The sequence below is a fragment of the Mus musculus genome, chromosome 10, assembly GCF_000001635.26.
Source record: "Mus musculus strain C57BL/6J chromosome 10, GRCm38.p6 C57BL/6J".
Classification (NCBI taxonomy): domain Eukaryota; kingdom Metazoa; phylum Chordata; class Mammalia; order Rodentia; family Muridae; genus Mus; species Mus musculus.
This window is the reverse complement of record NC_000076.6, coordinates 68,005,170-68,031,833: the sequence shown is the minus strand read 5'-3', so window position 1 is coordinate 68,031,833 and position 26,664 is coordinate 68,005,170. Positions and strand designations below refer to the sequence as shown.

Genomic DNA, 26,664 nt, shown 5'->3' with positions numbered 1-26,664 from the left:
AGACATGCACACACATGCACACATGCACACAGCTCATCCTGCTGCCTCCCAGAGGTACCGTAGAGATAACCTAGCAGTAAACACAGGATGCTACGAGACTGACAGCTTGCAGTTGGCAGTAAAAGACCTTAAGCAGCACCACAGATGGGTGCCATGAGGAGCCACCGGCTCAGATGTATTTTACACCTCTGTACACAGTCATGTGTTTTCAAAATATATTCCTGCTCCATACCAACTCCAACCAGCATTCCCAAACCTCAGAAATGCAAACAGAGGAATTCAGATGATGGGAAGCTCTCATCTGAACGACTATTTCTCCAACAAATAAACTATGTTGGCGGTGTGTTGGGGAAGGAAGGTGGGGACAGCAACAAAGACCATCCAAAACTCCAACTGATTCTAGTAAGGTCCTCCATCTGGAATTAGACCCAAATGGTGACAAAATCCTGGCTACTAGGAAATGGAAGTACTGTCTACATTATTTATTACTATTACTATTATTATTATTATATTAACTACATATGGCTACATGTACATAAAACATATTTTGTCGTTATACAACTGGGAGATACATAAGTTAAATCCTTAGGCTTGTAGAGAAGAATAGAATGCTTAAGCGGGGCTCAATTACACTGTCCTGTATTGACTATCTTGAGAATTTAAAAATAAAATATGTTGTTAAAAAGTCACTTTCTTCCCTCTGAGTTGTCTGTGATCCAGGCGACATTTCCTTCCTTCCCCACAATATGCCATGAAGACAAGTTGATCTGGAATGAAAATAGCGGTGCTTAAAACCGACACCATCACTGACCCAGGTCTGAGGACGGAGCATGCGCACATCCACAGGACACGGAGAGGGGATGTCTGAACTGTGTATAGCGCAGTCATCGATTAAGCCAAGCGTCAGGCATGGCCAATATCAGTTTGAAATAGTTACCTTCAATTTCTGTCGATAGCGTCCACTGATTGTAAACGCCTCGAGAAAGGCACTACTAACAGTTGTGGAGGCTATATTTAATCAAGGACAACTGTGTAGCTGACAGGCTTCCGATATCAAAATGACTACCAGGAATGAGAAAACATGCCATGCGATCTGTGGTTATTGGGCTTTCTAAATGCGCTTGATAAATATAATAGTTAAAAGCATGTTTGAGACAATTCAATAAAACCTATCACACCGAGTAGAGTTATTGATTGATTCAGCACAGATCTATTATAGAAATAACTGATGTCTAGTATGTAAATCAAAACAGACTGCTGATCTCGAAGACTCTAGCTTTTTCCCACCCTACCAGCCACAGATATAGCTTCGGCTAATAAAGCGCTTTCTGCAGTACACAGAGACTGTCCTTAAGTACCCACCATTGAGTGTTTTGCCCAAACAACATTCAGGGTGAAGTTTTTTGAAGTTGAAGTAATCGCTTTGAAGTAAATCACCCTTTCAAATTTGGATTGAAAGTACCCGGGGAATAGCTTTTACGTTTTTCTTCCCTTAATGTGACCATTTCCACAGATGGCTCCCTATGAAAATTAATGAACCCACTTGGCCTTACAGGAAATGCCATTTAGCAGGACAAGAATTACAGTCTGAGAGCAGAAGCCCCACCCCCTGCAATCCAAGCGGAGAACTGTATCGGACATGTCACAGCTGAGCGGTTACCAAACTTAGCTGCTCACATGGTCTTTATGGTGGCCTTAAACACAAATACTATTGGAACATCACAAGAAAAGGCCATCAAGAAAATCTACCCAAGCACTTGGGAGGCAGAGGCAGGAAGATTTCTGAGTTCCAAGACAGCCTGGGCTACACAGAGAAACACTGTCTCACCCCGCCCCCCCCCCACCAAAACAAACAAACAAAAAACAACAAACGAAAATCTACCATGTATTTTAAAGCCCCAAAATTAGAGAGATACAAAAATGTACGAGTTTATTACACAGTAAGAGGGAATGGGAAAAGGTTAGGGAAACAGCCAGTCCATGGGAACCACAGTGCAGTCCCCGGGCCAGCAGGGCACTAGCCAGCACCTTGCTTGGGGTAGGGAAGCTAATCTGGAGAGTCCTGCATTAAAAACTCAAGCCAAGCAGCCATTTTGGACAGCGAAGGGATAATTTAAAGATGGACTATATGTATGTTGGACCGCACTGTTACATTTCTCAGCTGTTACAACACAGGCGTGAAATAGCTGTTTCACAAGTTGTGTTCCTCAGGGAGGTGCATCAACCTTGGGTTCAAACACATCAGCAAAGAAATGAGACCAGGGAATTGACAGAAAAATACCACAGGTTTGTTGAATCAAAGGGGTTGGCCACGAGGCCGACCGCTGTGTTTCTTCTGACTTTTCTGCACATCTGACTCACTTTTGGAACTGAGAAAAACTGGAATAAGCAATGACATAACCATCGTGTTTTAGGGAGTGACAATACTCCTGGGACAGTGTGGCAGATTTGAATACCTAGATTGATGGTGGTACTGTGAGCGGAAAGTTGTGAGGCCCATGGGAGGGCTAGGGGGAGGACTCAGCAGAGAGAGAGGGGAGGGCTCAGCAGAGGAAGGAGAGGGCTCAGCAGAGAGGAAGGGGAGGGCTCAGCAGAGGGAGGAGAGGGCTCAGCAGAGAGGGAGGGGAGGGCTCAGCAGAGAGGAGGGGAGGGCTCAGCAGAGAGGAGGGGAGGGCTCAGCAGAGGGGGGAGGGCTCAGCAGAGGGGGAGGGTTCAGAAGAGGGAAGAGAGGGCTCAGCAGAGAGGAGGGGAGGGCTCAGCAGAGATGGGAGGGCTCAGAAGAGGGAGGGGAGGGCTCAGCAGAGAGAGGGGAGCGCTCAGAAAAGGAAGAGGAGGGCTCAGCAGAGGAAGGGGGGCTCAGCAGAGGGAGGAGAGGGCTCAGCAGAGGGAGGGGAGGGCTCAGCAGAGAGGGAAGGGCTCCAAAGGAGAGCACCTCTAGAGAACCAAGTCCCAGTGTGAACATACGCAAGTGGCCAATGTCTAGTATTTAAATCGCAACAAGATTGCGGATCTCAAAGACTCAACCTTCCTTCCTACCACTTTGGCTAATAAAGCACTTTCAAGCGTGTAGAGGTCAAATGTCATTCATGGGTGTTTCCTCCAGCTCTAAGGCCAGACCTAGGCAATTTCCCTGCGAACATCCAGTCATCTACACTTCCCCCTCAGACGAGACCTGAACTTAAAAAAACATGTCAGGGTCACCAAAGGAAAACAAAGGCAGGCTGGGCCACGATTAGGTAATGGGAGCAAAGGACTTGGGTGCTTAGGGGTCTTGGAGCAAAGCAATCAATCAACGAATGTTAGCTGTGCTAGGGCCGCAATCCGTCTCTGTGTAGTAACACTGCTTCAGCAACAGACTTCCTGTAGGTGATAATGTTACAGTTATATACAAAGTATCCTTCCTGTTAGTAGAAAGGTGCTGTTTGCAACTGATTTTCAAATGACCCAGAAAGAGAAATAACCAGGAGAGAGAAGGCCGTTAACAACAGTAGAAGGCTGGAAGGGCAGACTTGGGGAAGTCCTGTCTGTTCAAGGGCATGGGTGGCTGGCTTCAATTGCAACCTTTTTTTACATTTGAATTTTTCAAAGTAGTAAAAGACTAAAGAGATTGCGTGAACAAAACAAAATGCAAAGTTGGCAAACGATGAGATTGTTCACTAATATAATTACATACTTCATAAACCCATTTTTCTAAACCAAGATAAGTTCATTATATTTTAATATGGAGGCATTATTTATTTATGTGTTTAAAGAATAACTCTTTAAACTTTTTTTTAATTAAAACTTTATCATGAAGAACTTGCAAATAAAAACATTAAGTTAAGTGGACTTTATGAGATTAAAAAGTCTTACTACACAACTTCCTTTGGGTAAAGAGCAAAACCATTTTTTTTTCTAAAAACTAGATAAAAATATATTGCTGGAAAAGAACTAAAGAACTAAATTCAAGTCCAGACAGATTAGAAAAAAAAAAACATGGTTCCCATGTATTTTGGAGTACGACTTTTACGTAAAATCACACGTGACTTTACGTCACTCTTTAGATTAGAAGGGTAGACAGCACACAGCTAAAGATGCTACGGTTCCTATCCAATCACCCAGTCCAGATAGGCCTCTTTATTGGAAAGAGTTAAAAACAAAACCAAAAACAATTAGGATTTGGCTCCAGAGACATCATTGAAAGTATTCTAGGGAAGGGTTCTGTCAGCGGAGGGCTGTAACAAAAGAGGTGAAATCAAGATTGTCGTGAAAGAAACTCGGTCCTGTGCTGACACTTACTTCCCTACAGAATTTTATGTGAAAAGCTTGTAACTAGACAGCGATGTTGCTTTCTTGTGTCAAACCCATGGATGAAGAGCCTTGGCAGACACTCGAGTGGGATGGTCTAAGTGTAGTCTGCATCCTCACATGTTCTAAGTGCAGTGACAGGCTTTCCTTTGCTGGCAGAGGTATGGCCAACTGCCCCTTCATCCCACAAGAAATGAGAAGGTCTTTTAATGAACTCGTTTGAGTATTAACAAGGAAGAACATCACCATAGCCTGGGCTGACGATTTATATTTATAGCATCCCTTAAACTCATGAAATTATATAAGTTAAAAAAAAAAACAAAAACAAAAAACAAAAAACCAACTTTCTAACTTTTAAAAAAGCCTTTTAAAGTTTTTGGTTTCTTTTTATTCATTTGTCTCTGTGAGTGTGTATTAGTTATGTGTACACATGTGCTCTCAGAAGCCAGAAGAGGGTATCGGATCCCCTTGAGTTGGAGTTAAATCACTTTAGTGGCATGATGTGGGTACTGGGGACTGAATTCAGGTCCCCTGCAAGGGCAGGAAACCATCTTAAGCAATGAGCCAAGTCTCCAGCTCCCACAGATATCTCATCAAGGTGGGGGTCATACATATTCTGGGCTTTAAGGCCTGTCTGTTAGCATCCACTTCCATCATGATGTGTTCCTAAGGACTAGAGAGTGACTGGCCCCATCAGTAGCCTCTCTGTGCAAAGAAAGATAACATTCCGTTAATAACCCGTCTCCACAGCCCTTGGCTCCTTTTCTTTGTGACGTCAAGAATGTCAAGAACAAACGCGACCATAAACTTCAGGAGCCATGATCTCCTCGTGAACACAGCATCTCACAGGGCTGGGGCTACGGCTCAGTGCTCGCCCTGGAACTGCAAGCCGCTCACCTTGTCAATAGGAACCACCAGAGCCGGCTCCACTTTAGCTTCAATTTCTTCCGGACCATAAAAGCAGCGGAGTTTACCCCCTCTCAGAGCACAGTACAGCCTTCTCCAGCCAACCAGACCTTTTCCTGTTTGCTGGAAGGAAAAAAAAAAGTCAAACAACTATCAATTATCAATTTCCATCACAACCCCCTTAACTTTAACCCCAGCTCGGTATTTACATAATCAGTGAAGGTTTTAGAACTTTAAAAACGGCCCGGAATTAGCTATGCATCGGCTGTACAGTTAAGGCTGAGCACCTCAAACCCAAGAGCGGAGGAGACGCCTGGAGTTCTCAGAAGCATTAAGCAAAATGAAGGTAATTATTACCATACAATTTTACACACAGAAAATCATAAATCAACACAGATTTGGGAAAGCTAGTCTATTAGAATCTAGTGCTTAGAATTCTGCGGCAATTCATCAAAAGACTCAGGGAAATTATAAAAATAACTCTCTCCACACTGAAAATAATTTCCCTTCTTTTTTTTTTTTTTCCAGAACACTAGAAGATGTTGACTACCTGGTAAGAATGCAGATTTTTCTTTCCTTCTAATGGAATCTTTTAGCAAAAAAAAAAAAAAAAAAAGCTATTGATTCATTGAAGCCCACAATTAATTATTTACTGAATAGAAATAACTATGGCTATGAATAAATCAGGAGGGGGTGGCCCAGAGGCAGCTTTGGAAGCCCAGAGGCTCAAACTGTGCCAAATGCTGTCTGCCAGAAGAGTCTTTATGTGAAAGGTGCTGCATAGCCAGGGTCAGCTTCCACAAGAGAATCACTGCCACCATCCTGGGCCTGTGCTTGTGGGATGGGGAGCCAGAGAGAACTGGAGAGGCTGCCCCAGTCATCCAGCCTCCATCCTTTCACGGCTCACATCTGACAATATTTAAAAAAAAAACTAACACTTCCAGAAAGGCCCTCTCGAGCAAACGCCTGCATAGAGAGTCCGACTGGTACCCCAAGCCGAGGGACATGTGACGTGTTCTACCTGTTCATTAAGGAATCCTGCAAATGCATCTGCAGCCATGCAAGCTGGCTGGGCCACCAGCCGGCAGCACACGTTGCCATACAAGGGAAGCCAAAAGGAACACTCCTCTGTTTAAGGAAGCAAGGGGAGAAAGGGGCAAGTTATAAATGTACATTTACGGTTGTTACACAGTCCAGAGTTTTTCCTTTTCTTTAATTTTGTTTGCTTTATTGTTAACATATTTTAACATTCATCTGACATATAGGTTCACCTGCCTGAATGTTAATGGCGTACCCAAGCATGTGAAAGAGGTCAGGACTGGCCCGGACCAACACTGTGGTCAACTGGAAGAGCGGCAACCTCTAGTCTCTTCACTTCAGAAGCAATTATTCAAGGGGGCTCTTCATAGTTTCACACAAAGTAGTCTACTGCACTGATTGGTGGTTGTCAGATTTCCCCTCTTGCTCTAGTTTTCATTAGAGTAATTAGTAAGGTGAGCCTCAAGTGGAACATTATTTTACCCATGTTGAGATACTTAAACACCTTCGCCCTACTCCTTCTCCTCCTCCAGTTGAACAAGTACTCATGAGCCACGAGGGGCAGCCTTGAGGGTGAGCCCTGAGAGGGGAGGGGAGGAACTGTGAGGGCTGTGCTGGGTGATGACACCAAGCAAGGAACAGGAGGAGGGGAGGGAGGAGGGAGAGTGGGGAGAGGTGAGAGAGGAGGAGGGAGAGTGGGAAGAAGAAGAAGGGATGGAGGAGGAAGAGGAAGAAGAAGAGGAAGAGGGAGAGTGGGGAAGAGAGGAAGGAGAGGAGGAGGGAGAGGAGAAAGAGGCAGGACAGGAGGAGAAAGAGGGGAAGAGGAAGGAAAAGAGGAGGGAGAGGAAGCCATCAGTGTAAGGCATCAGAGCTTCAGTGAGCTGGCCAAGGGGTGTTCACACCAAGGCAGAGCTTACACAGCAGCTGTACAGACTAGAAAGATTAGACTGAGCAGGGTGTACAGGCCTGGAGTGAAGGATAGCCTAGTGTGAGGAGTCCCAACCAAGCAGGAAAAACAAAAGAGTGACCATGTTGGTTGGGTGGCCCCAGCCCCCTCATGAACAATGAGAAGACACCATGATGTGGTGATTCCCCGGTGCACTAAGCAAAAGGAGCAGAACCCAGGGTTCACCCTTCCCCCCACCCCCAATCAGGGATGGAGCACAATGGGCTGAAATATCTTGGTATTCCAAGGAGGTCAGGCAGTGCTCCAAGAGGAGCCGTGGAAGGGCTCACGCCTCTTGAATGTCTCCCTGCTACCACCTCTACAACATACACAACTTCAGAGTGAACAAAGACATTGGCACGCTGTGGTGCTCCTCTGGCCAACAGGAAAGACAGAGGCCTCCTATGGTAAGGCCAATAGGGAACGCTTGCTTACACGTCTTAGACCCACTGGCTCCAACCACAGAATGCATATGCATAGCCAGGGAATCAGAAGACAGCCTTAACAGTCAGAAACTCAGCAACGGCCACCAATAGGCAGGGAGGATGGCCCTGGAGACATACTCAAGTCACACAGCAAGCCAGCATCCGGCAAGCACAAGGGAGGGCCTCCTCCCAGACAACCAGCTCGTCTCTCTAAAGATGCTGTACTGGCTGGGTTTGTGTCAACTTGACGCAAGCTGGAGTTATCACAGAGAAAGGAGCCTCCCTTGAGGAAATGCCTCCGTGAGATGCAGCTGTAAGGCATTTTCTCAATTAGTGATCAAGGGGGAAAGGCCCCTTGTGGGTGGTGCCATCTCTGGGCTGGTAGTCTTGGGTTCTATAAGAGAGCAGGCTGAGCAAGCCAGGGGAAGTAAGCCAGTACGTAAGTAACATCCCTCCATGGCCTCTGCATCAGCTCCTGCTTCCTGACCTGCTTGAGTTCCAGTCCTGACTTCCTTTGGTGATGAACAGCAATGTGGAAGCTGAATTAACCCTTTCCTCCCCAACTTGCTTCTTGGTCATGATGTTTTGTGCAGGAATAGAAACCCTGACTAAGACAGATGCTAAGTTTGTGAGAGTCAAGAGGAGACTTGGAAATTGATGCAGGGGTGCTACGTCCTTTCAATGGAGCAGGGCAGGAAGCATGGGGTCTGCATTAGAAAGAACCTTGCTTGCTGAAGCAGGCGGTGGTGGTCGAGGGTACTTAAGGTTCTTGGGGTTTGTGAGCTGTAAGCAGCTCGGTAGCATGTGTGGGGGAGGGAAGACCTTGGCAATAAACTTGTAAGTTTTCTGTTTTAAGTTGGAGATTATTTTGAAAAGTTCTCTCGCCAGGCGTGGCAGCACACGCCTTTAATCCCAGCACTCGGGAGGCAGAGGCAGGCGGATTTCTGAGTTCGAGGCCAGCCTGGTCTACAAAGTGAGTTCCAGGACAGCCAGGGCTATACAGAGAAACTCTGTCTCGAAAAACCAAAAAAGAAAAGAAAAGAAAAGAAAAGAAAAGGAAAAGAAAAGAAAAGAAAAGAAAAGAAAGGAAAGGAAAAGAAAAGAAAAGAAAAGAAAAGAAAAGAAAAGAAAAGAAAAGAAAAGTTCTCTCAACCAAAGCAGGGCTGGAGCAAGAGGTGGGGGGGGGGACGACAAACAAACAAACAAACCACCCAACATGTTGGCATCTCTCTAAGGCAGCACAGCAGTAGGAATAAATCCCTCCTATCCATGTAGAAGAAAAGCGCCAGAAAATGTAACCTGTGTACAGGGTGTACACAAATATCCAGTATGTGCCCTCATCTCAGGTTGTCCCACGTAAAAAAAGATTTCTTTGAATGTTCACTGCATCCTGATATCTAGCTGTTGGCTGGAATTATTATTTACTTAAAACCTTAGAGACTTTGAAAAAAAAATACTGGTTCTGGGTAAAAATACAGTTCCTTTGCGATCTAGTTTGCTTTCTGTTGCTGTGATGAATGCGGTGACCAAAAGCGATTCAGGGAGAAGAGGCGTTCAGCTTACACTTCCAGATAATAGTCCATCAATGAGGGAAGGCAGGGGAGGGAACTCAAGGCAGGAACCTGGAGGAATGCTAATTACCAGCTTGCTCTCTGGCTTCTGCTCACTAAGCTCACTATACAGCCCAGACCCACCTGCCTAGGGATGGTACCACCCATAGTGGGCCAGGCCTTCCTCTATCAATTAGCCAGCAAGAAAATGCTCCACAGACATGCTCACAGGCCAGCTGAATGGAGGAAATTCTTCAAAGGGGTTCTTCCTAGGTGTGTCAAGATATCAGACACTAACCAGGATACTGAGCATAAACTAAAATATACAGTAGTATATAAATAACCAAAGCTTAGTTATCAGTCAAGGAGGGAACTGGTCAAAATACACTTGATCTTAGCCAAAAGGCCGAGAAGCAATGAACTGGTCAAAATAAAGAGACAAAGGTAAAACTACAGAGCTTTAACAACTTCCCCATGCATCAGCCTATTATGGCCTACCACAATAGCATTCCTCTGGGACTAATGGAATGTGGTTTTTATTCAGGGCTCAGTAAAGGTGACCTGGTAGGATCCACACATCTACACGAAACACTCAGTGATGTCCAGGCACAGACACAAAGCAGTAAGTGGGAGTTACCTTTTTCTACAACAAGCACTAAACAAAACAAAATCTCTCCACAGCCTAGCGTCTGAGCAACACATAAATTCCTTTTATATAGGAATCTCAAATTTATGAATGGCTTATGTTGTAAATATCTGTGAGTTGCTTTTTTTTTTTTACTTAGAATGTAATTCCCCATGACGCAGAATCATAAATGATTAGATTTGTAGGCAAGTCCATAAAGTTTGTGCAATCAATAATGTATCTGAACCTAACACACCACATCTAATAATGTGCGTCTCATAAACTGAGCTCAGATTTCATGTAAGGAAAGGAAAAAAAAATCCTCCTTCCTGCAGCATCCTTGAATGGAGATGTTGGATGCAGAGTTCCCTCCTGCAGCATCCCTGAATGGAGATGTTAGATCCCTTCCTGCATCACCCTTGCGAAGAGGATGCAGATATAGAATCCCTTCCTATCATAGTCTTGAGGGCAGATGTAGCAGCATCCCATCCTAGCATCCTTGAAAAACACTGGGTCCCTAGTTCCACAAAGCAGTTGTCATATACTCTGCCTCCACCTGCCACCTCTTACCTGGGCTTTCTTACAGTCTCAGACTACTGAGGAATAAAACAACCACAGCTTCTCTGTGCTTCCCTCAAGAAAGAGGACGTCTAGGAGACTCAATTAACCTGAGTATCAATCTCTACACTTATAAAACACCACCTGCCTTAGGCAGGGTTCCTATGCCCACGGTCCATGTATGGTATCGTCCATGCACCTGGCACCTGCCAGCTCCCTCTCTGCTCACATCCCCAGGGCAGTCTCACTGCCCCAGTCACTCTGTCCATGTTTCATGGCCACTCTCAACCCTGTACCCAACACATCTCAAAGTACTTAATCATTCCTTCTGAACCAAGGGGACAAGATGGACAGAAATGAAAGTACCAAGCATATCCCGTAAAAATGCCTTTCAAGAGTGAAGTCAAAAGTCCCAGGACACCCCCTGCCCAAAGTTTTTCTAAAAGAAACTCTAAAGATTGTTTTGAGAAAAAGAAAGTGTGTGTGGGGGAAATCCCAAGTTCAAGATATAGAAGTCAAGTTGTCCCCTATGAACAGTCAGAGCATGGGGTTAAGCTAGGTCAAGCTCAATGTACCCCGTGACACTCAGAAACAAACAGAATTATGTTCTATAGCAAGAATGCACAGATTAGGGAAACACATGCTATCCTTCTAAAGCTTTCATGCTGTCTTAGAAAAAGTAAAAATGATCTCTTATTGTTTATTTAGGTGATTACAATTTAAGAGTAGGGGTTGGAGAGATGGCTCAGTGGGTAAGAGCACTGACTGCTCTTCTGAAGGTCCTGAGTTCAAATCCCAGCAACCACATGGTGGCTCACATCCATCTGTAATGAGATCTGATGCCCTCATCTGGTGTGTCTGAAGACAGCTACAGTGTACTTATGTATAATAATAAAACTTAAAAAAACAATTTATGAGTAATTTCTAAGATATTAAAACATAGTGCATAATTTTACAAACAGAGGGAAATTCAAATGATAAAAGTAATAACCCCTTGTTGGAAGAGACAGGCCTATGGTATATATTATATGTGTGTGTGTATAATATATATGTAAATGTAACATGTAATATGTAATATATAAATGTAAAAAATATATGCTAAACTAACAATAAAAAACCACTATTTAAAAATTATGTGCACTAAATAACAGAGGCTGAAGTCATACAAAGTAAAACAGAAGAACCACAAAAACTGGAACACAAAACTAGATCTGTTCACACTGCTTGCCGCAGAGACTATGCGAATCCACCATTATTTCTAACAAATAATTAACATGCTAGTGGGTAAGGCTGCTGGGCCTGTTTCAGGGATGAGCATTAAAACCAAGAGGAAAAGAAGTCCTGAAGAGAAACAGATTGGGGGCAGACAATGCCACAGGGGCCATATAAGGCAGTGTGTGTGTGTGTGTGTGTGTGTGTGTGTGTGTGTGTGTGTGTGTGTGTGTGATTTCACATTTATAAAGCTCACATTTGGACTAGGTCCACATAGACCTATGAAGATACTTTTTGGTACTGACTCAAGCCATAGGAAAGCAGAGAAAGAGAGGGGGGTGGGGGGGAGAGAAAACCAACACTGTGTAGTAGTAGTACAGCAGGAATCACAAATGCTCGCCACTAAAGACAGTTTAATACACAGCTCATCCCCATCACAGTTCAAACCATGGCATGCGGGGAAAGCTGTACGGATGGCATAGCCATGAGAGACCAACAGGGAAGCGAATGTCACGGAAGCTGGGACATCTACATCCAGAGTTCTGAGGGGGCCTGGTATTGGTGAGTAGTAGCTAGAGATGCTCTTTAAATGGTCACAGGTTTTACAGCCCACCACCCTCCCCCTGTTCTTAGTAAAATTTCTTATATGAAGTGGAAACTTAAGAGTTCTTTGGAGAGTCAGTTATGTCGGATGGTGTTTTGCTGGGGCAAACACATGAAGGAAATGTTTTCCTGAAGCAGACACAGGTGAAAGGATGCTCTGCTGAAGCAAGCACGTGAAAAGACACGTGATGAAGGATTCTTCACTAACGACACGCGTGCATTAGTCCGCCTTACATTGTCTAGTTGAGCTCCATTTGTTGTCTCTACAGAGAGAAACCACACCGAAAAGCTGCTGGTGGTGTGCTGCGGCTTCTTGCCGCTTCCTTGGACTTAGGCCCATTGGCAGAGTGATGCCAGCTGAGACAGACTCACATAGAGTTTTGCTAAGACAGACTCGTGTACCAAGGCAAGACACATCAACAAGGCAAGATCAAGGGAGGACACGTGATGTTTGGCAGGAGTATAAATGGGACTCAAAGGACCGTGAGAGGGGCTTGCTTATAGAGCTAGCTTTATGACGATTCTTCTCCCTCGATCTTTGCTTTGTTGAGAGAGGCACAGCAAAGAACTCCTCTCCCTGAGTCCCTGCTGGTTCTAGTCCCTCCCACTGCCGCAAGCATGCTGGATTCGGCTGAGGCCTGGCTGTTCCTACTAAGTCCTGCCAGCACTGCCACTATCCCGACACTACTGAACTGGACTAGTGGTAAAGCCATAAAATGTTTGCGAATGGATCGAGCTACCGCTGCTGAGCTGTGAACTGAACTGCTCCAAAGACCCATTCTAAACAGATCCGCTTCTCCACTTATATCCTAATAATGTTTCTTTCCCACTACCTCTGGTGGGTGGTGGGCTAGAAGGAAGGTTAAATGTTTAAGAACCATCATTAAAAATAGGGTTTGAGAAATTAAAGACCACGCTTATAACAAAAAAGTCACCATGAAATCATCCATCCCATAGCACTGAGGCCTCTGAGCATTAAGCATGAAGCAGTGGCCATCAGCCTGCACGCGTTCCATAGACGTTCCCCTGGAAAACCAGCACGTGTGCAACTCAGTTCCTACAGCTGAGCTCCTAGCCCAACACTGCTCTGTACTTCCCATCCCAGGTACAGCTGGCAAAGTGCTCACAAGCCTTCCTTTATTTATTTATTTATTTATTTATTTATTTATTTATTTATTTATTTATTTTTAATTAAAAAAATTTATTACGTATTTTCCTCAATTACATTTCCAATGCTATCCCAAAAGTCCCCCATACCCCCCCCCACTTCCCCTCACAAGCCTTCCTTGTCACCTAAGCTTCTTACACATTCCCATAGATTCCTTTTAGGGGGAACAAGAGAGAAAAACTACCATTATTATTCAGAAAGAAAGTGATTAAAATGAACATAACCCTACTTTCTTCATACCCTCTGCTTTCTACCAACCCTGTGCTTTCTACCAACAGAAGGGGGTGGCTGCCTTAATCATTAACTTTAAAACCAGACACATCTGACCACCCAGCTAGCAGAGACGAGAAACATCATCTCTGAGCCTCATATAAGGACACAGAAGACTTCAGTTCTTCCTACTGTAAGTCAGATTTAGAAAGTGGGGAGGGGGGAGACCTTAATTTTTCTCCTGTAGGGAAGAGAGAAACACACTGGGGAAAAAACCAGACTCATCCATGAGTATATTTTTCAAGCCATTATCTCCTTTCGGGGGAACATGCTAAAATTAGGAATTACCGTCACCACGTGTACATACCTAATAAATACACAAGAAATAACACACAGCACACTCACCATCTCCGTGAACAGACAGGTTATGGGTCTTAAAGCAGTCTCCAGCATTTTCCAAGGTCAGGGTGGTATGAGCCAGCAAATGGTACTTTGCACCTCTGAGGACAAGAGAGAATGCATCTTTAAATATCCTTACGTGTAGTTATCTACGTGGTCAACTATTCAAATGATCAACTAAATAAAAACAACAAACAACAAACAACCTGATCTTAAAAAAACAAACAAACAAACACCGTCAATGACCCAAACAACATTTCTCTAGAAACACTCAAAAGGCACAAAAAAAGAAATGTAACCAAGTGAGGGGAACATTTCCAGTGTAAATCGACCACAGAGCACCCTCTACTTAACATCTACTACTAAGAAAACTGGCCACTACCAAAACCAAAGCTGGGTTTGGCGTACACAACATAAGGAATGCTAGCTGGGGTGTGGAGAATCGGGAACCTTGCGTAAACTCCCAGCCAGAGCCATGAGGCAGCGGCTGCGGAGACCAGCACCATGGTTCCCCCAAAAACTAAAAAACAAAAGAGAAAAATCACAGGGTAATCCAGAAGTTCTGCTTGAATACACACCCCCCAAGAACATAAAACAAGCATGGGAATAAGTGTGTGTGTGTGTGTGTGTGTGTGTGTGTGTGTGTGTGTGTGCACGCGCACCATTGTGCTGTGTTTACAGAGGTGTTATTTACAAGACCCAGAGAGCTGAAAAACTCAAGTGTGTATCAGGCATGAATGGATAAACGCCATTTACCTATTTACCTATCAACCTTTCAATTTACCAATCACTTACTATCTCTCCGTCTACACATCCAGACACTGTAAAGAATTATCTCACTTCAAAAGGAAGAGCATTCTGACATACTCTACATACTATGTGGATGACCTGAAAGACGTTATGCTAAATGAAAGATTTCTGCCACAAAAGAAACACATCTCAGATGCCCTCACGGGGAACATGCATCTGTGGTGGTCCAACCCTTAGGAAGGAGGGCGGTGCCTTGGGAGGCTGAGTGGGGAGGGGAGAAGAGCGGTTAGAGCCAAATAGGTACAGAATTTCAGTTCAGGAAGGTGAGAAATTTCTGGAGATGGTTGGTGGGAATGGCCATCCAGGACAGCCAACGAAACTTATTCCCCTTTATACCACTGACCTGAGTTCTCAAAACCTGTCAAAATGGCCAATTTAAGTCACATACATTCTGCCATAATAAAAATTTTAAAAAGTTTAGCTATACAAGACACACATGGTGGCACACCCCAGTGGTCTCGGCAAATCGGAGGCAGAGCCTAAAGACTGTGGTCCTGGACTCCGAAGTGAGACCCTATCTCAGAGTTTCCTGGTTTCCAAGTCTATATATCACAGATGGCAGATTTATAGTCAGGACAAGCTATTAACCGATTTAGCAGCTTTATCACTTCATATTTTGGCAATAAAATCTCTAAGGTTTTTGTATCACAAATTATTTCAATGAAGGGTCTCTGTCCCTACATTTACACGGTCCCTACACCGTGCTAAGTCTTAGGCTAGGCTATAGGCTTTAGCTGTAAACAAGATTCAACATGATATCCTGGTGCAGGCAAGAGGCGAAACAGAGATACAAATTTATAAAACACCGGCGATTTCTAGTGGTCATCCAACCTTTTCAATGAAAGAAACAACGTGGATGAGAAGTGTCATGATGAGAAAGTCAGAGAGGGTGTCCCTGAGGACTGGCACTTAAGCAGTTACAAAGAGATCTCAGGGCTGGCGAGATGGCTCAGCAGGTAAATGACTTGACTTGCCATCATGGGGACCCAAGCCCAGATCCCCATCAGCCGCGTAAACTCTCAAGCGGTGCACATCTGTACTCTCAGCAATGGTGGCAGAGATGCGTGGATCCACGGGCCAGTCACGCTAACTGGATGGATGAGCTCCAGGGGGAGAGGCAAAATGACCAAGCGAGATACGCACAGTTGACCTTTGACTTCGATGGGCTGAGAAAACTCAAACTCAGGGCTGCGTGAAGAACTCCACATCGGTTCCAGCCCCACCTCTCCCTGTGTCCTAGTCTGTTTAGCCGGCCTAACTCATTGCTGTCCCTATTGGTACGACCAGGCAAGCTGCACCCAGACCTGTTCAGGCTTCCTTCGACGCTTTGACGTTTCTACTTCCGGCACTCTGAGCTCTCGCTCTTCCTCGCCCCCCCCCCCCGTTTTTGTTTTTTTGTTTTTTTCCTTCTTCCTAGTCTCCCTTTAAAACCCCTCAGCATCATCCTTGCCAGCCTCAGCTCTCTCTGCGGGAGTACACTGTTAGCATCTGTCTTTCCCACATTAACTCCTAACTGTCTGACAAATGTCATCTCCTTCCGGTTACGGACTCAAAGGTCTGGAGTTTCTACCCACATTATAGGTGAGGGAGGCCATCGAGCCTTCTCACTGTGGTCCTGTTTTGTGTTTATATTAACAAAGCACTCTTGTGGAATTCTTAAGGCATCATGGAGATGAAATATGTACCTTGGTAGTGAATGGTTAGAAAAATTGCATTTGGGGCTGGGCTCAGTGGTAAAGGGTTTGCCTAGTATGTGTGAGGCCTTAAATTCAATTCCCAGAACAGGACAAAAAAATGAATTTCTGTTCATAAATAACAACTATATTTTCCATGCCAGTAACCTTACTTTTTTGTTTGTTTGTTTGTTTGTTGTTTGTTTTGTGTTTCAAGACAGGGTTTCTCTGTGTAGCTCTGGTGTTCTGGAACTCAACTCTGTAGACCAGGCTGGCCTCAAACTCAGAAATCTGCCTGCCTCTGACTCCCAAGTGCTGGAATTAAAGGCATGTGCCACCACTGCCTGGCACCTGTAACCTTAATTTATGAGTTTTCATGGTTTTATTATTTTCCTGAACAGTAGAATCTTAAACCACCCCGGAACATGCTAAAGGTACACGTGTGTGCTCACAGACACAGACCAACTCTGGGGAAGAGACAGGTCTTACAGGACGGTTTTTCACTGTGCCAGGTGGTATTTCACAAACTGACCTCCCACTAAATCTTTAATGAGCTCTCTAGAATGAAAACATGTACGCAGTTAGCAAGCACACAGACCTTCCTTCATGGAATCTCTATGATTTAAAAAAAAAATGTGCACACGGCAAACATTCAGGGACACATACATGTTCTCTAAGATTAAAGGACAGACACTCCAGAAAATGTTCTCTGGTAAAGTTTCTCGTGTATGAGTGTTCTGCCTGCAGGTATGCCCATGTACCACATGTGTGTTTGGTGCCCTCAGAGGGCATCAGATCTCCAGGAGCTAGAGTTACAAATGGTTGTGGGCAGCCATGTGGGTGCTAGGCGTGGAACCCAGGTCCTCTGAAAGGGTAGCCGGTGCTCAGAACCACTGAGCCCTTGCTCCAGCCCATTCTCTTGGTCTTTAATTGTGTAATCCTTACTGACCGGAATAACTTTCAACACAGTGTTTCCAGTTAATGATTATGAATGTCTCATGTTCTGTATAAGTTATCCTCTGCTAGCCCTGCCTGTTCCATGTGGGCTACCCTCGGCTAGCACTGCCTGTTGCATGTGGGCTACCCTCTGCTAGCACTGCCTGTTCCATGTGGGCTACCCTCTGCTAGCACTGCCTGTTCTATGTGGGCTTTCCTCAACTAGCACTGCCTGTTCCATGTGGGCTTTCCTCAACTAGCATTGCCTGTTCCATGTGGGCTAACCTCGGCTAGCATTGCCTGTTCCATGTGGGCTACCCTCTGCTAGCACTGCCTGTTCCATGTGGGCTACCCTCTGCTAGCACTGCCTGTTCCATGTGGGCTAACCTCGGCTATCCCTGACACACACCATGCACGTTTCCACAGAGCCTTTCACAATCAACCTTTTATTTTCTCCTAACATCTATGTGCACCCCCATTCCCCTGCAAAACTGAGGAAGTGCTGGAGAAGACTGGAGAATGAACCAAAATAACTGAGGCGCTCCACGGCACAAGGAACGCCGGAACGGCACCCAGAACTGCCTGTCAACACGTCGCCAGCTGTGTGATAACAAGGTATAATATAGGAGCACCCTCCCCAGATGTTCACTTGGTTCCTGGAACTACATTTTGGAGAACTATCAAGTGTTTTAAGTGGATAAAAGCAATATCGTTCTTCCCTTATGAAAGAAAATGAAACAGACTTCCTATCCGCCACTGGATGCAGAATCTGTTATCTTTTGGAGAAAGATGACTGACAGTGAGCTAGAGTTGTCTGCCTGTGTCACCGAGGCTACAGTAAGCAATGGAGGGTGGAGGAGTGCTCTCTTTCAAGGAAAAAAAAATCAAAAAAATATCCAATTATAATAGGTACGAGATGCTAGGTAAGGCCCAGAAGGAGGATTAAGGTGGAAAAAGGCTATTTTGGATGAGCAGAGAAGAGGAAGCCCCTTGTACACAAGTCATATTTGTGTGGAGACATGAGCAGAGAAGGGATAACTCAGTCACAAAAACCATGGGAGCTCAGGCCCAGTGGCTCAGCTGCCCATGCAGTGATTGGTTGGAATGTAGTGAGAAGGGTGGTGATGCTGGATGCCCAACTGGCCAGCAGGGGGCAGACTCACAGTGATGCTGGATATCCAACTGGCCAGCAGGGGGCGGACTCATGGTGATGCTTGATGTCCAACTGGCCAGCAGTGGGATAGACTCTCAGTAATACTGGATGTCCAACTGGGCCAGCAGGGAGCAGAAGCTACACACAGCACTAACTCGTGGGACAAAGATACTACTGGATCTTTCTCTGAGTGATACTTGAAGTGAGCACGGTGGGTTGGTGGGTTTCGGGTAGAGGCAGCTGCTAAGGTCTGAGTCCTACCAGAATGAACCGGTCCCTGTGGCTGTTGTTTGGGGGGGGGGGGGAGTGTCTAAAATGCAAACAGAAATATCAACTAGGGCAGATGCAGGCCCGGGGCAGTGCGGAAGGAGGTGACATATTAACACCTTCTCAAAGCTGACTCAGTGTGAACGCAGCATTGGAAGAACACCCAGGCTTTCTGTGCAAGCAACTAGAAAAATGGAATCACTAACTAATTCCACGGGGGGATGGGTGGCGAAGGAGGATTAGATACGGGCTCTAGTTTGGATCAATTCCATTTAATTGCCATTATTGGGCAGGAAGGTAGGTGTTGAGCCAGAAGACAATGAATATCTAAATTTGAGAGCTTCAGGTGCAGAGGTGAAATTTAATGAGAATTAGAAAGCCAAGTGTGGTGTTGAATAGGCTTGGCCCATGGGAAATGGCTGTTTGGAGGTGTGGCCTTATTGCAAAAGGTGTGGCCTTATTAGAGGAAGTGCATCGCTGTGGAGGTGGGGCTTTGAGGTCATACACACACACACACACACACACACACACACACACTCAAGTCTGGCCAGTGGAATGAGACTCCCCTCATGGCTGCCTGCAGAAGACAGTCCCCTTCTGCTGCCTGCAGATCAAGATGTAGAACTCTGGGCTCCTCCAGTACTATGTCTGCCTGCATGCTACCATGCTTCCGGCGAGGATGATAACACCCTGAACCTCTGAACCTGTAAGCCAGCCCCAAGTGAATGTTTCCCTTTATAAGACTTGCCTTGGTCACGGTGTCTGTTCACAGCAATGAAAGCCTAAGAGCTTGTAAAGGCTGGTGAGCAATTACGACAATTTGGAGTAAGTTGGAAAGCAGCAAGCAGAGGAGGCAAGGGAGGAACAGTAACTAAGGGAAAGGGGGAAAAAAAAGCCAAGAAAGTGCTGTCCAAGAAGACAAGTCAAAGAGCTACTGCATGGAGAGTGACCAGCTGGGTTTATCCAGAAGGAGGACACCAATGAGCCAAACACCAGGTGTGGCAGAATGTGGCTGCCTGGCTGGTCAAACAGGACTTCTGTGGGCTGCGATTCGGGAGGCAGGAGGAAGGACAACTAAAGCAATCCAAGAGAGTGGAGAAAGGTGAGACAAGCCTATGGAAACCATTTCCTGAGATGGAGAACTATGGAGGCCCTTCAGCGAGCTGATGTACTTGGGAGATGGGAGAGTAGAAGAGAAGCCGATGGCCCTGGGAAGTAGGAAGTGATTAGGACTCTATCTCAATCACCGAGAAGACAGGTCCAGTGGGATCTAGTCCTGAAGCCCATGAGCCCTAGACACACAGAGAGGAGTCCAGTGGACTGGGGGACTCGACAGAAGGCCAGCATGTGCAGTCCCTGACAATCAAGAATGTCCACCGTACCCGAAGCACAAGGATCGACAGTGAGAGGGGGAATGGAGAGACCTTGGGGGTTGGGGAAAAAAAAAAAGAAAATCACGCCTAATCCTTTAAGAGGCAAAATCAAAGGCCACAGAAACTAAAGAGATGCCTGGTTGTGACAGGAGCTGCCACAGTGGTCATTATCCATCTCAAAGAAAGGACTGGTTACTTTTTTTCTTAAGCCTTCAGGAGTGCAGGCGTCGAAGTGATAACAAAACAAAAACAAATCAAAAAGAACAACCACAAAGCATTAAACCAAGCCTGGTACTCACCTGTCTTAGGGTTTTACTGCTGTTAACAGACACCATGACCAAGGTAACTCTTATAAAAACAACATTTAATTGGGGCTGGCTTACAGGTTCAGAAGTTCAGTCCACTATCATGAAGGTTCTGGGAACATGGGAGTACCCAGGCAGGCATGGTGCTGGAGAAGGAGCTGAGAGTTCTACATCTTCATCTGAAGGCTGCTGGTGGAAGACTGACTTCCATGCCGCTAAGATGAGGGTCTTAAGGCCCCTCCCACAATGACACACCCACTCTAACAAGGCCACACCCACTATAATAAGGCCACACCTCCTAATAGTGCCACTCCCTGGGCCAAGCTTATACAAACCATCCCATCACGGCAGGAGTGGGACTCTGAAGGGAGGAGAGAGATCTAAAGATCATCGATGGATGTGGTCAGTGGTAGAAGGTCGAAGAGCGTGGGAAGACTCTGATGCTATAGACCAGGCCAAAGTCCGAGGAGCTCAACAGAGCAGACAAGTTGTCTCTGTGTACATGAACTACAGAAGAGAAAACATCCAAGAGAGGCAGGAAGAAAGAAAGCAAACAAAACAGAAACCAAAAATAAACACATATGCCACGGGTTTATTTCTAGCAGACACACAATACTTTATATATAAGAAATTGTAGTGCCAGGCGGTGGTGGCGCATGCCTTTAATCCCAGCATTCGGGAGGCAGAGGCAGGCAGATTTCTGAGTTCGAGGCCAGCCTGGTCTACAAAGTGAGTTCCAGGACAGCCAGGGCTATACAGAGAAAACCTGCTTCGAAAAACCAAAAAAAAAAAAAAAAAAAAAAAAAAAGAAAGAAAGAAATTGTAGTGTCTTCCATATTTCTTATATATTTTTCTTAATATATAATATTATGATAATATGTATTTCTTATATATTTGTAGGAGATACACTATAATTTATTCTTACCGACAACCATAGCACTTGAGATCAGTCATTCCAACACAGCTAAAGATAAATAGTGGTCTTGCTGTGCACAGAAAAAAGCTATGGGGACCCCGTGCATCTGTGCTCACTTGGAGCACTGGGGAAAAGGTATGTTATTTATGTGTCCAGTTAGGTAAAAATGATGCGAAGACCGAATTACAGGTTTTAAGGTTTTTCTTCGGCTTTGTGTTAGGTTGCTTCTCCATCGCTGTAATGAACGCCATGACAAAATGCAACTTGGAGAGGAAAGGATTTACGTCATCCTATGGTTTATCGTCCGTGAAAGGAAGTCAAGATAGGAACACGGAAGCAGGAACTGAGGGAGGGGCTTTGGAAGAAGGCTACTTACTGGCTTAATCCACATGGTTTGCTCAGCCTTTCTTATATAGCCCAGCACTACTTCCCAAGGGGATGGCTCCACCTACAGTGGGCTGGGCTCGGCCCTCCCACATTAATATTAATGAAGAAAACACCTCCACAGACTTGCCTACAGGCCAATCTGATGAAGGTTATTTCTTCAGTTGACCCTAGTTTGTGTCAAGATGAATCTATATCTATATCTATATCTATATCTATATCTATATCTATATCTATATCTATATCTATATCTATATCTATATCTATATCTATATCTATATCTATATCTATCTCCATATCCAGCACAGGCTTTAAAACATGATCATGCGCAAGAAAGCATCTCCCCCAACTACTAAAAGGTAAACATACAGGTCATTAACCTCCGAGTCTTAGGAATGGCACATCTAAAAATAACAGTATGAAAGCGAAAGGCACTAATAATCCCTTCTAAAAAACGGGTATGCTAGAATACAGCCAGCTGATGATATGGCCAAGGAAGATAACTGGTTAAATACCAAGAAACTTCAGAGGAGATCTGGGGGTGCGGCCTAAGTAGAAACATACACACATCACAGGGAGGAGCTGAAACAGGGGAGGAAACACATTCTGCTCAGAAGCAAAGCAGCATGCCCCGTCCCCAACAACTGAAACTGGATGGGACCAACACAACAACCCCCTTACCCAGCGCTCCCGCATCCCAGCTTCGCGGCTCTAGATTCTAGTCCTGAAATTCATGCCGCTTTCCTAGTGACCTGATTGGTGTGGTTAAGCAGTGGTGGCTGGCAGAGAACCGTGACCACTTGCTTTCCTTTCAGGTACTCTTAAGAGGCAGCATTTCTCTGGTCTAGGTGAGCAGCAGGGCAGGGACTTCCGGCCACCTTTGCAAAGGAAGTTCAGAGAATTCAACTTGACTTGCTGGTGGCTAGAGAGAGCGCGCCCGTCTCATTATCGACTAGCTTAAAATTAAGGGGCTCTTTTCAAGGAAAACAAACAATGGCGTATAAGCACTTTTTGCAAGAATCCTGACTGACTAGCGACCTCTGAAATCTCAGGAACCCCAGGACTTCCCTGCGGCGGGGTCCTTTCCAAGGCTAGTTGTACCGGGAAGCTGAGTGACCCCTTAATTAAATTTAGAAACGACATTAGCTTCCCCACCCTTAAACCTCTTCACGGTACGTTTCAAACCACACACGCTTCACTTACTGGAGATGTGTTAGATTGTTTTATACCTTCATCCTAACTTAAGATGTAGCACGGGGTATTCTCGGGCCGTTCATTTTTATTTTATGGATACCTGTTTTGCCTGCAGGACCCTCAGAGGCCAGAAGGGGACCTCAGGTGCCCTGGTACTGTGGTCACAGACAGAAGACCAGTGCTCATAACTAACTCAGCTAGCTCTTCACAGAGTAGCTTGTTTGTTTTGCTTTTAAATTTAGTTTGTCTTCTAGTCAACTAAAATATCACAAATGATACTACAGGTTTTTAAAGTATGTTTTAACAATGAAGAACACTGCCCTAGTCACAATACAAAAGCAGTTAATTCACTGGTTAGGGGGAAACTGGCAAGATGTAGCTGAAGAGATTTCAGTAAGCCTACATTCCACAGATAAGGGGAGGAAATGAGTCACGCCAGGGAACGTCCTAAAAATTCGCCAAAAATGTTCACTGTCTTCTTGAAGCCCAACAATACCATTTTATGATGGTATTTGAAGTCGCTTCATTTTTAGCCCGTGACTAATTGCATGGGCATCTTCCAAACCAACAATGATCTCACTTGAGAAGCATTCTGGTCAACAGCTTGTCTCTAAAACATTACACTCGTTCCTTTACCAACTTCCCAAAAGTTCAATCAGCTACATTTTTCCTATCAAGTAGGCTGACTGCTATAATATTGGGGTGGGGTGGGGGGGAGGAATCAAGGGGTATGGAAAATAAAGATTACTTAGATGGGAGTGAGAAGAAAAATGCATTCTTGTTAAGAAAAGAAAAATAGCTATATTTGGCCAGATACCGTCTCCTAGTTACATACTATTTTATAGGCACTCATTTTGGTTAAAGGCTAAATAAGACCTGAAGTGGAAGTCTCAACATTGAACTTGATCTGTATCTTAAAAAGCAAAAATTATCTTCTTATGCTCTCTGAATACCAATGCTGTGCACAAGCCCCTACCAAGTGACCGTTTAGAGGGGCTGTGGGCTGTGCGTGAGCCAGCACACTCTACATTCAGACCTGAAGGACAGGACTGGGTAAAATCCACTGTATTATCACGTCTTTTGACAGACTTTCATGGTATAAAATAATGAAAGGTTCCTGAAACACACCTATAAAACAAAACAAAATAACCTAGCATTCGAACTCATGGGCAAATAGCAGAGGCCAATTATAAATTGAAAGAATCAAGACTGGAATGCTTGTTCCTGAGAGCAATAATGGAACACTCAACGAGAGGCTACCAAGAAAACCACTGGGCTTTGATGAAAAATGCAGGCCAAAGGGTCTAGCCTCATCTACGTCATCATCTATGGGTCTAGCCTCATCTACCTCGTGCTGGCTTATCCAGAAATGCAGGGCAACTGAACGGAGCACCTTTCCGGCACCTCCTCTTCCCAAGGCTCAGGGATCAGTGTAGGAGACAGCAAAAAGGGTCCAGTAGTCAGAGACAGTGGATCACTGCATGGATACCGTGTGTTATGGACAGGGCAAGGCAGCCACTCACATGAACTCGAAGCAGCTACGACAGCATGCACAGGACCTGTGGACGCCCAAGCTGGACCACATCCCAGCGTGGTGTGAGGGAAGTTGGACACAGTCTCACCCCTTGCTGTGGAGCCACTGGCTACTTTAGCTGCCAGCTAAAGAAACAGACAGCAGCATTCTTAAGACTGCAGACTCTGGTTAATCAACCAGGAACCACACATCAAGAATATTTTAGGCAGGCTCAATTGGTCTGGAAGGATTTGTGGGGGAGTGGGGGTTGGGGTGTGAGGTTGGGTGGGTAAGAGGTGGGGGGTGCACCTGGAGACAGCTGGGGAAGAGGATTAATTAGAATCCAAACACCTTGCACCAAACTCTCCGAGAAGTAATTACAAAGACACGCAGGGCAAATCTAGGGAGCATCAGATTCACGTCTCCAATGAAACACGGGATTATGAGCAATGGCTGCTAAACGCATCGAATAAAGGACAGGTAGCAAGCTTTATGATGGATGACGCGTCAGGCTAGAAACACGGGAGCTCAGAAGTGAGACGGGAACCCCGAACGACACAGCGTGAAAACACACCGGATTGAGACCTGAATCCAACCCTCAGCTCCATTACAAGGGGAAATGCTTTCAAAGCAGCACAGAGATACAATCAGCTAGATTACACATACAGGCGCACTGCAAAACCTGGTTTCCTCAATAAATAAGGCCAAGGAAAACAGCGGATAGAACAGGCTAGAACAAGCCCCAAAGGCTCACTCACATGTCATATTACCGACCTGATTTGAACAGTTATACCTCAGGACTGTACAGTCTGAAACATGCAGGCTACCAGGTCACATAGGACTTTTTTTTTTAATTTGTTAAATGCAATAATGATACTATATTGGTTTGTTTAAAAACATTAAAACAAAAAGCATGACACACATATAGAAATCCACTTAGGGAGTCAGGTTGCAGACACTTGATATATTCAGGCCGCTTTTGAGAAAAACATTTCATCTTTCTGGTTAGACATTGTAATGCTATTCCTGGTTGTCAACTTGACTATATCTGGAATGGACTACGATCCAGAATTGGAAGGCTCTCCTGTGGGCCTCATCTGGAGTCTGGGAGACATGAGTTTCTGACCTGGATCTCAGCATGGAGATCTTGAGGCACAGTGGCTATGAATCCCAGAAGATTAAGACAGGGAGATCTCTGAGTTCAAGGTCATCTGGGACAAAGCAAGTCCCAGATCCAGCCATGGTGCCACACACCTTTAATCTGGGCCACACCTTCTGCTGAAGACCTACATTAGGACATTGGAAGAAGAAAGATTCGCTCCCTCTCCTTCACCTGCTTGCCTTGTGGGACTGAGCAACTGCTAGATCCTTGGACTTCCATTCACAGCTGCTGCTGACCACTGTTGGGGTAACTGTACATCATCAACAATTCCCTTACTATATAGAGACTACCCGTAAGTTCTGTGACTCTAGAGAACCCCGACTAATACAGGTGTGGAATCCCAAGCAACGCAAAAGCAGTTCACCTGACTTCCATCCTTCAAAGAAGGGGCCAAGCGCATCTCAGCTGGGTAAAGGCCACACCTCCGAGTTCCCCTCTGTTGCAGGATGTTTTTCCAGTTAAATTACAAACAAGCATCGAAAGACAATGCTCTGAAATACCACCCACGCTATATTAGAGAGCTTACGCCACAGAACCAGCGAGCAAGCACGCCTCTGGGCTCTCTTCCTGGAGCGCTGCGCTGATTTTCCTTCCCGTGGCTTTGCTGATGGACGTCTTCAGCTTCTTAGCCAGCTTCCTCGGGGTGTTGGTTAGGGAGGACTCCTCTGCGCTGCAGCTGTAGACTTCTATCTTTATCTGGAAGTCCGGTCCTGCCTCGTTGCTGAAACCGAGAGCAGCGACAAGGCTGGGAGTCTAATTCAGCAGAGAGCAAAACTAAAACCCCTTGGGTGTCTTCCCAATATTTAAATTCAGCGTTTAAACCGTACGCAAGGGGACACCATGCCCACGTTTATTTACTTTCTAAATGGCCTAAGAGGGTCACTGTGACTTTTAGAACTCTTAGCTTCTAAACCAGTCTTGGGGACTTGGGGAATGACTTTATTTATTGACTGATTGATTGATTGATTGATTTAGTAAAATACCTGGCAAGCAAGCATGTGCACCTGAGTCCATTCCCCAGAATTCATTTTTTTAAAAAGCCAGGCACAGA

General features: G+C 45.2%; 1 protein-coding gene across 5 annotated transcripts in view; it reads right to left on the bottom strand.

Moving 5' to 3' along the window:
- The window catches only part of Rtkn2 (rhotekin 2), a 78,864-nt gene that overhangs the window by 26,596 nt on the left and 25,604 nt on the right, over positions 1–26,664 (bottom strand). For 4 of the 5 annotated variants that reach the window (XR_003948599.1, XR_003948600.1, NM_001359318.1 and 1 more), the window contains exons 6-9: positions 26,140–26,334; positions 13,934–14,028; positions 6,215–6,321; positions 5,185–5,316 (exon numbers count right to left, since the gene is read on the bottom strand). Coding sequence is in view for 3 of the 5 variants with exons in the window: in NM_001359318.1 (NP_001346247.1) it covers positions 5,185–5,316; positions 6,215–6,321; positions 13,934–14,028; positions 26,140–26,334 (529 nt within the window). In the remaining 2 variants the exon portion in view is untranslated. The other variant, XM_006513292.4, reaches the window with a different exon arrangement.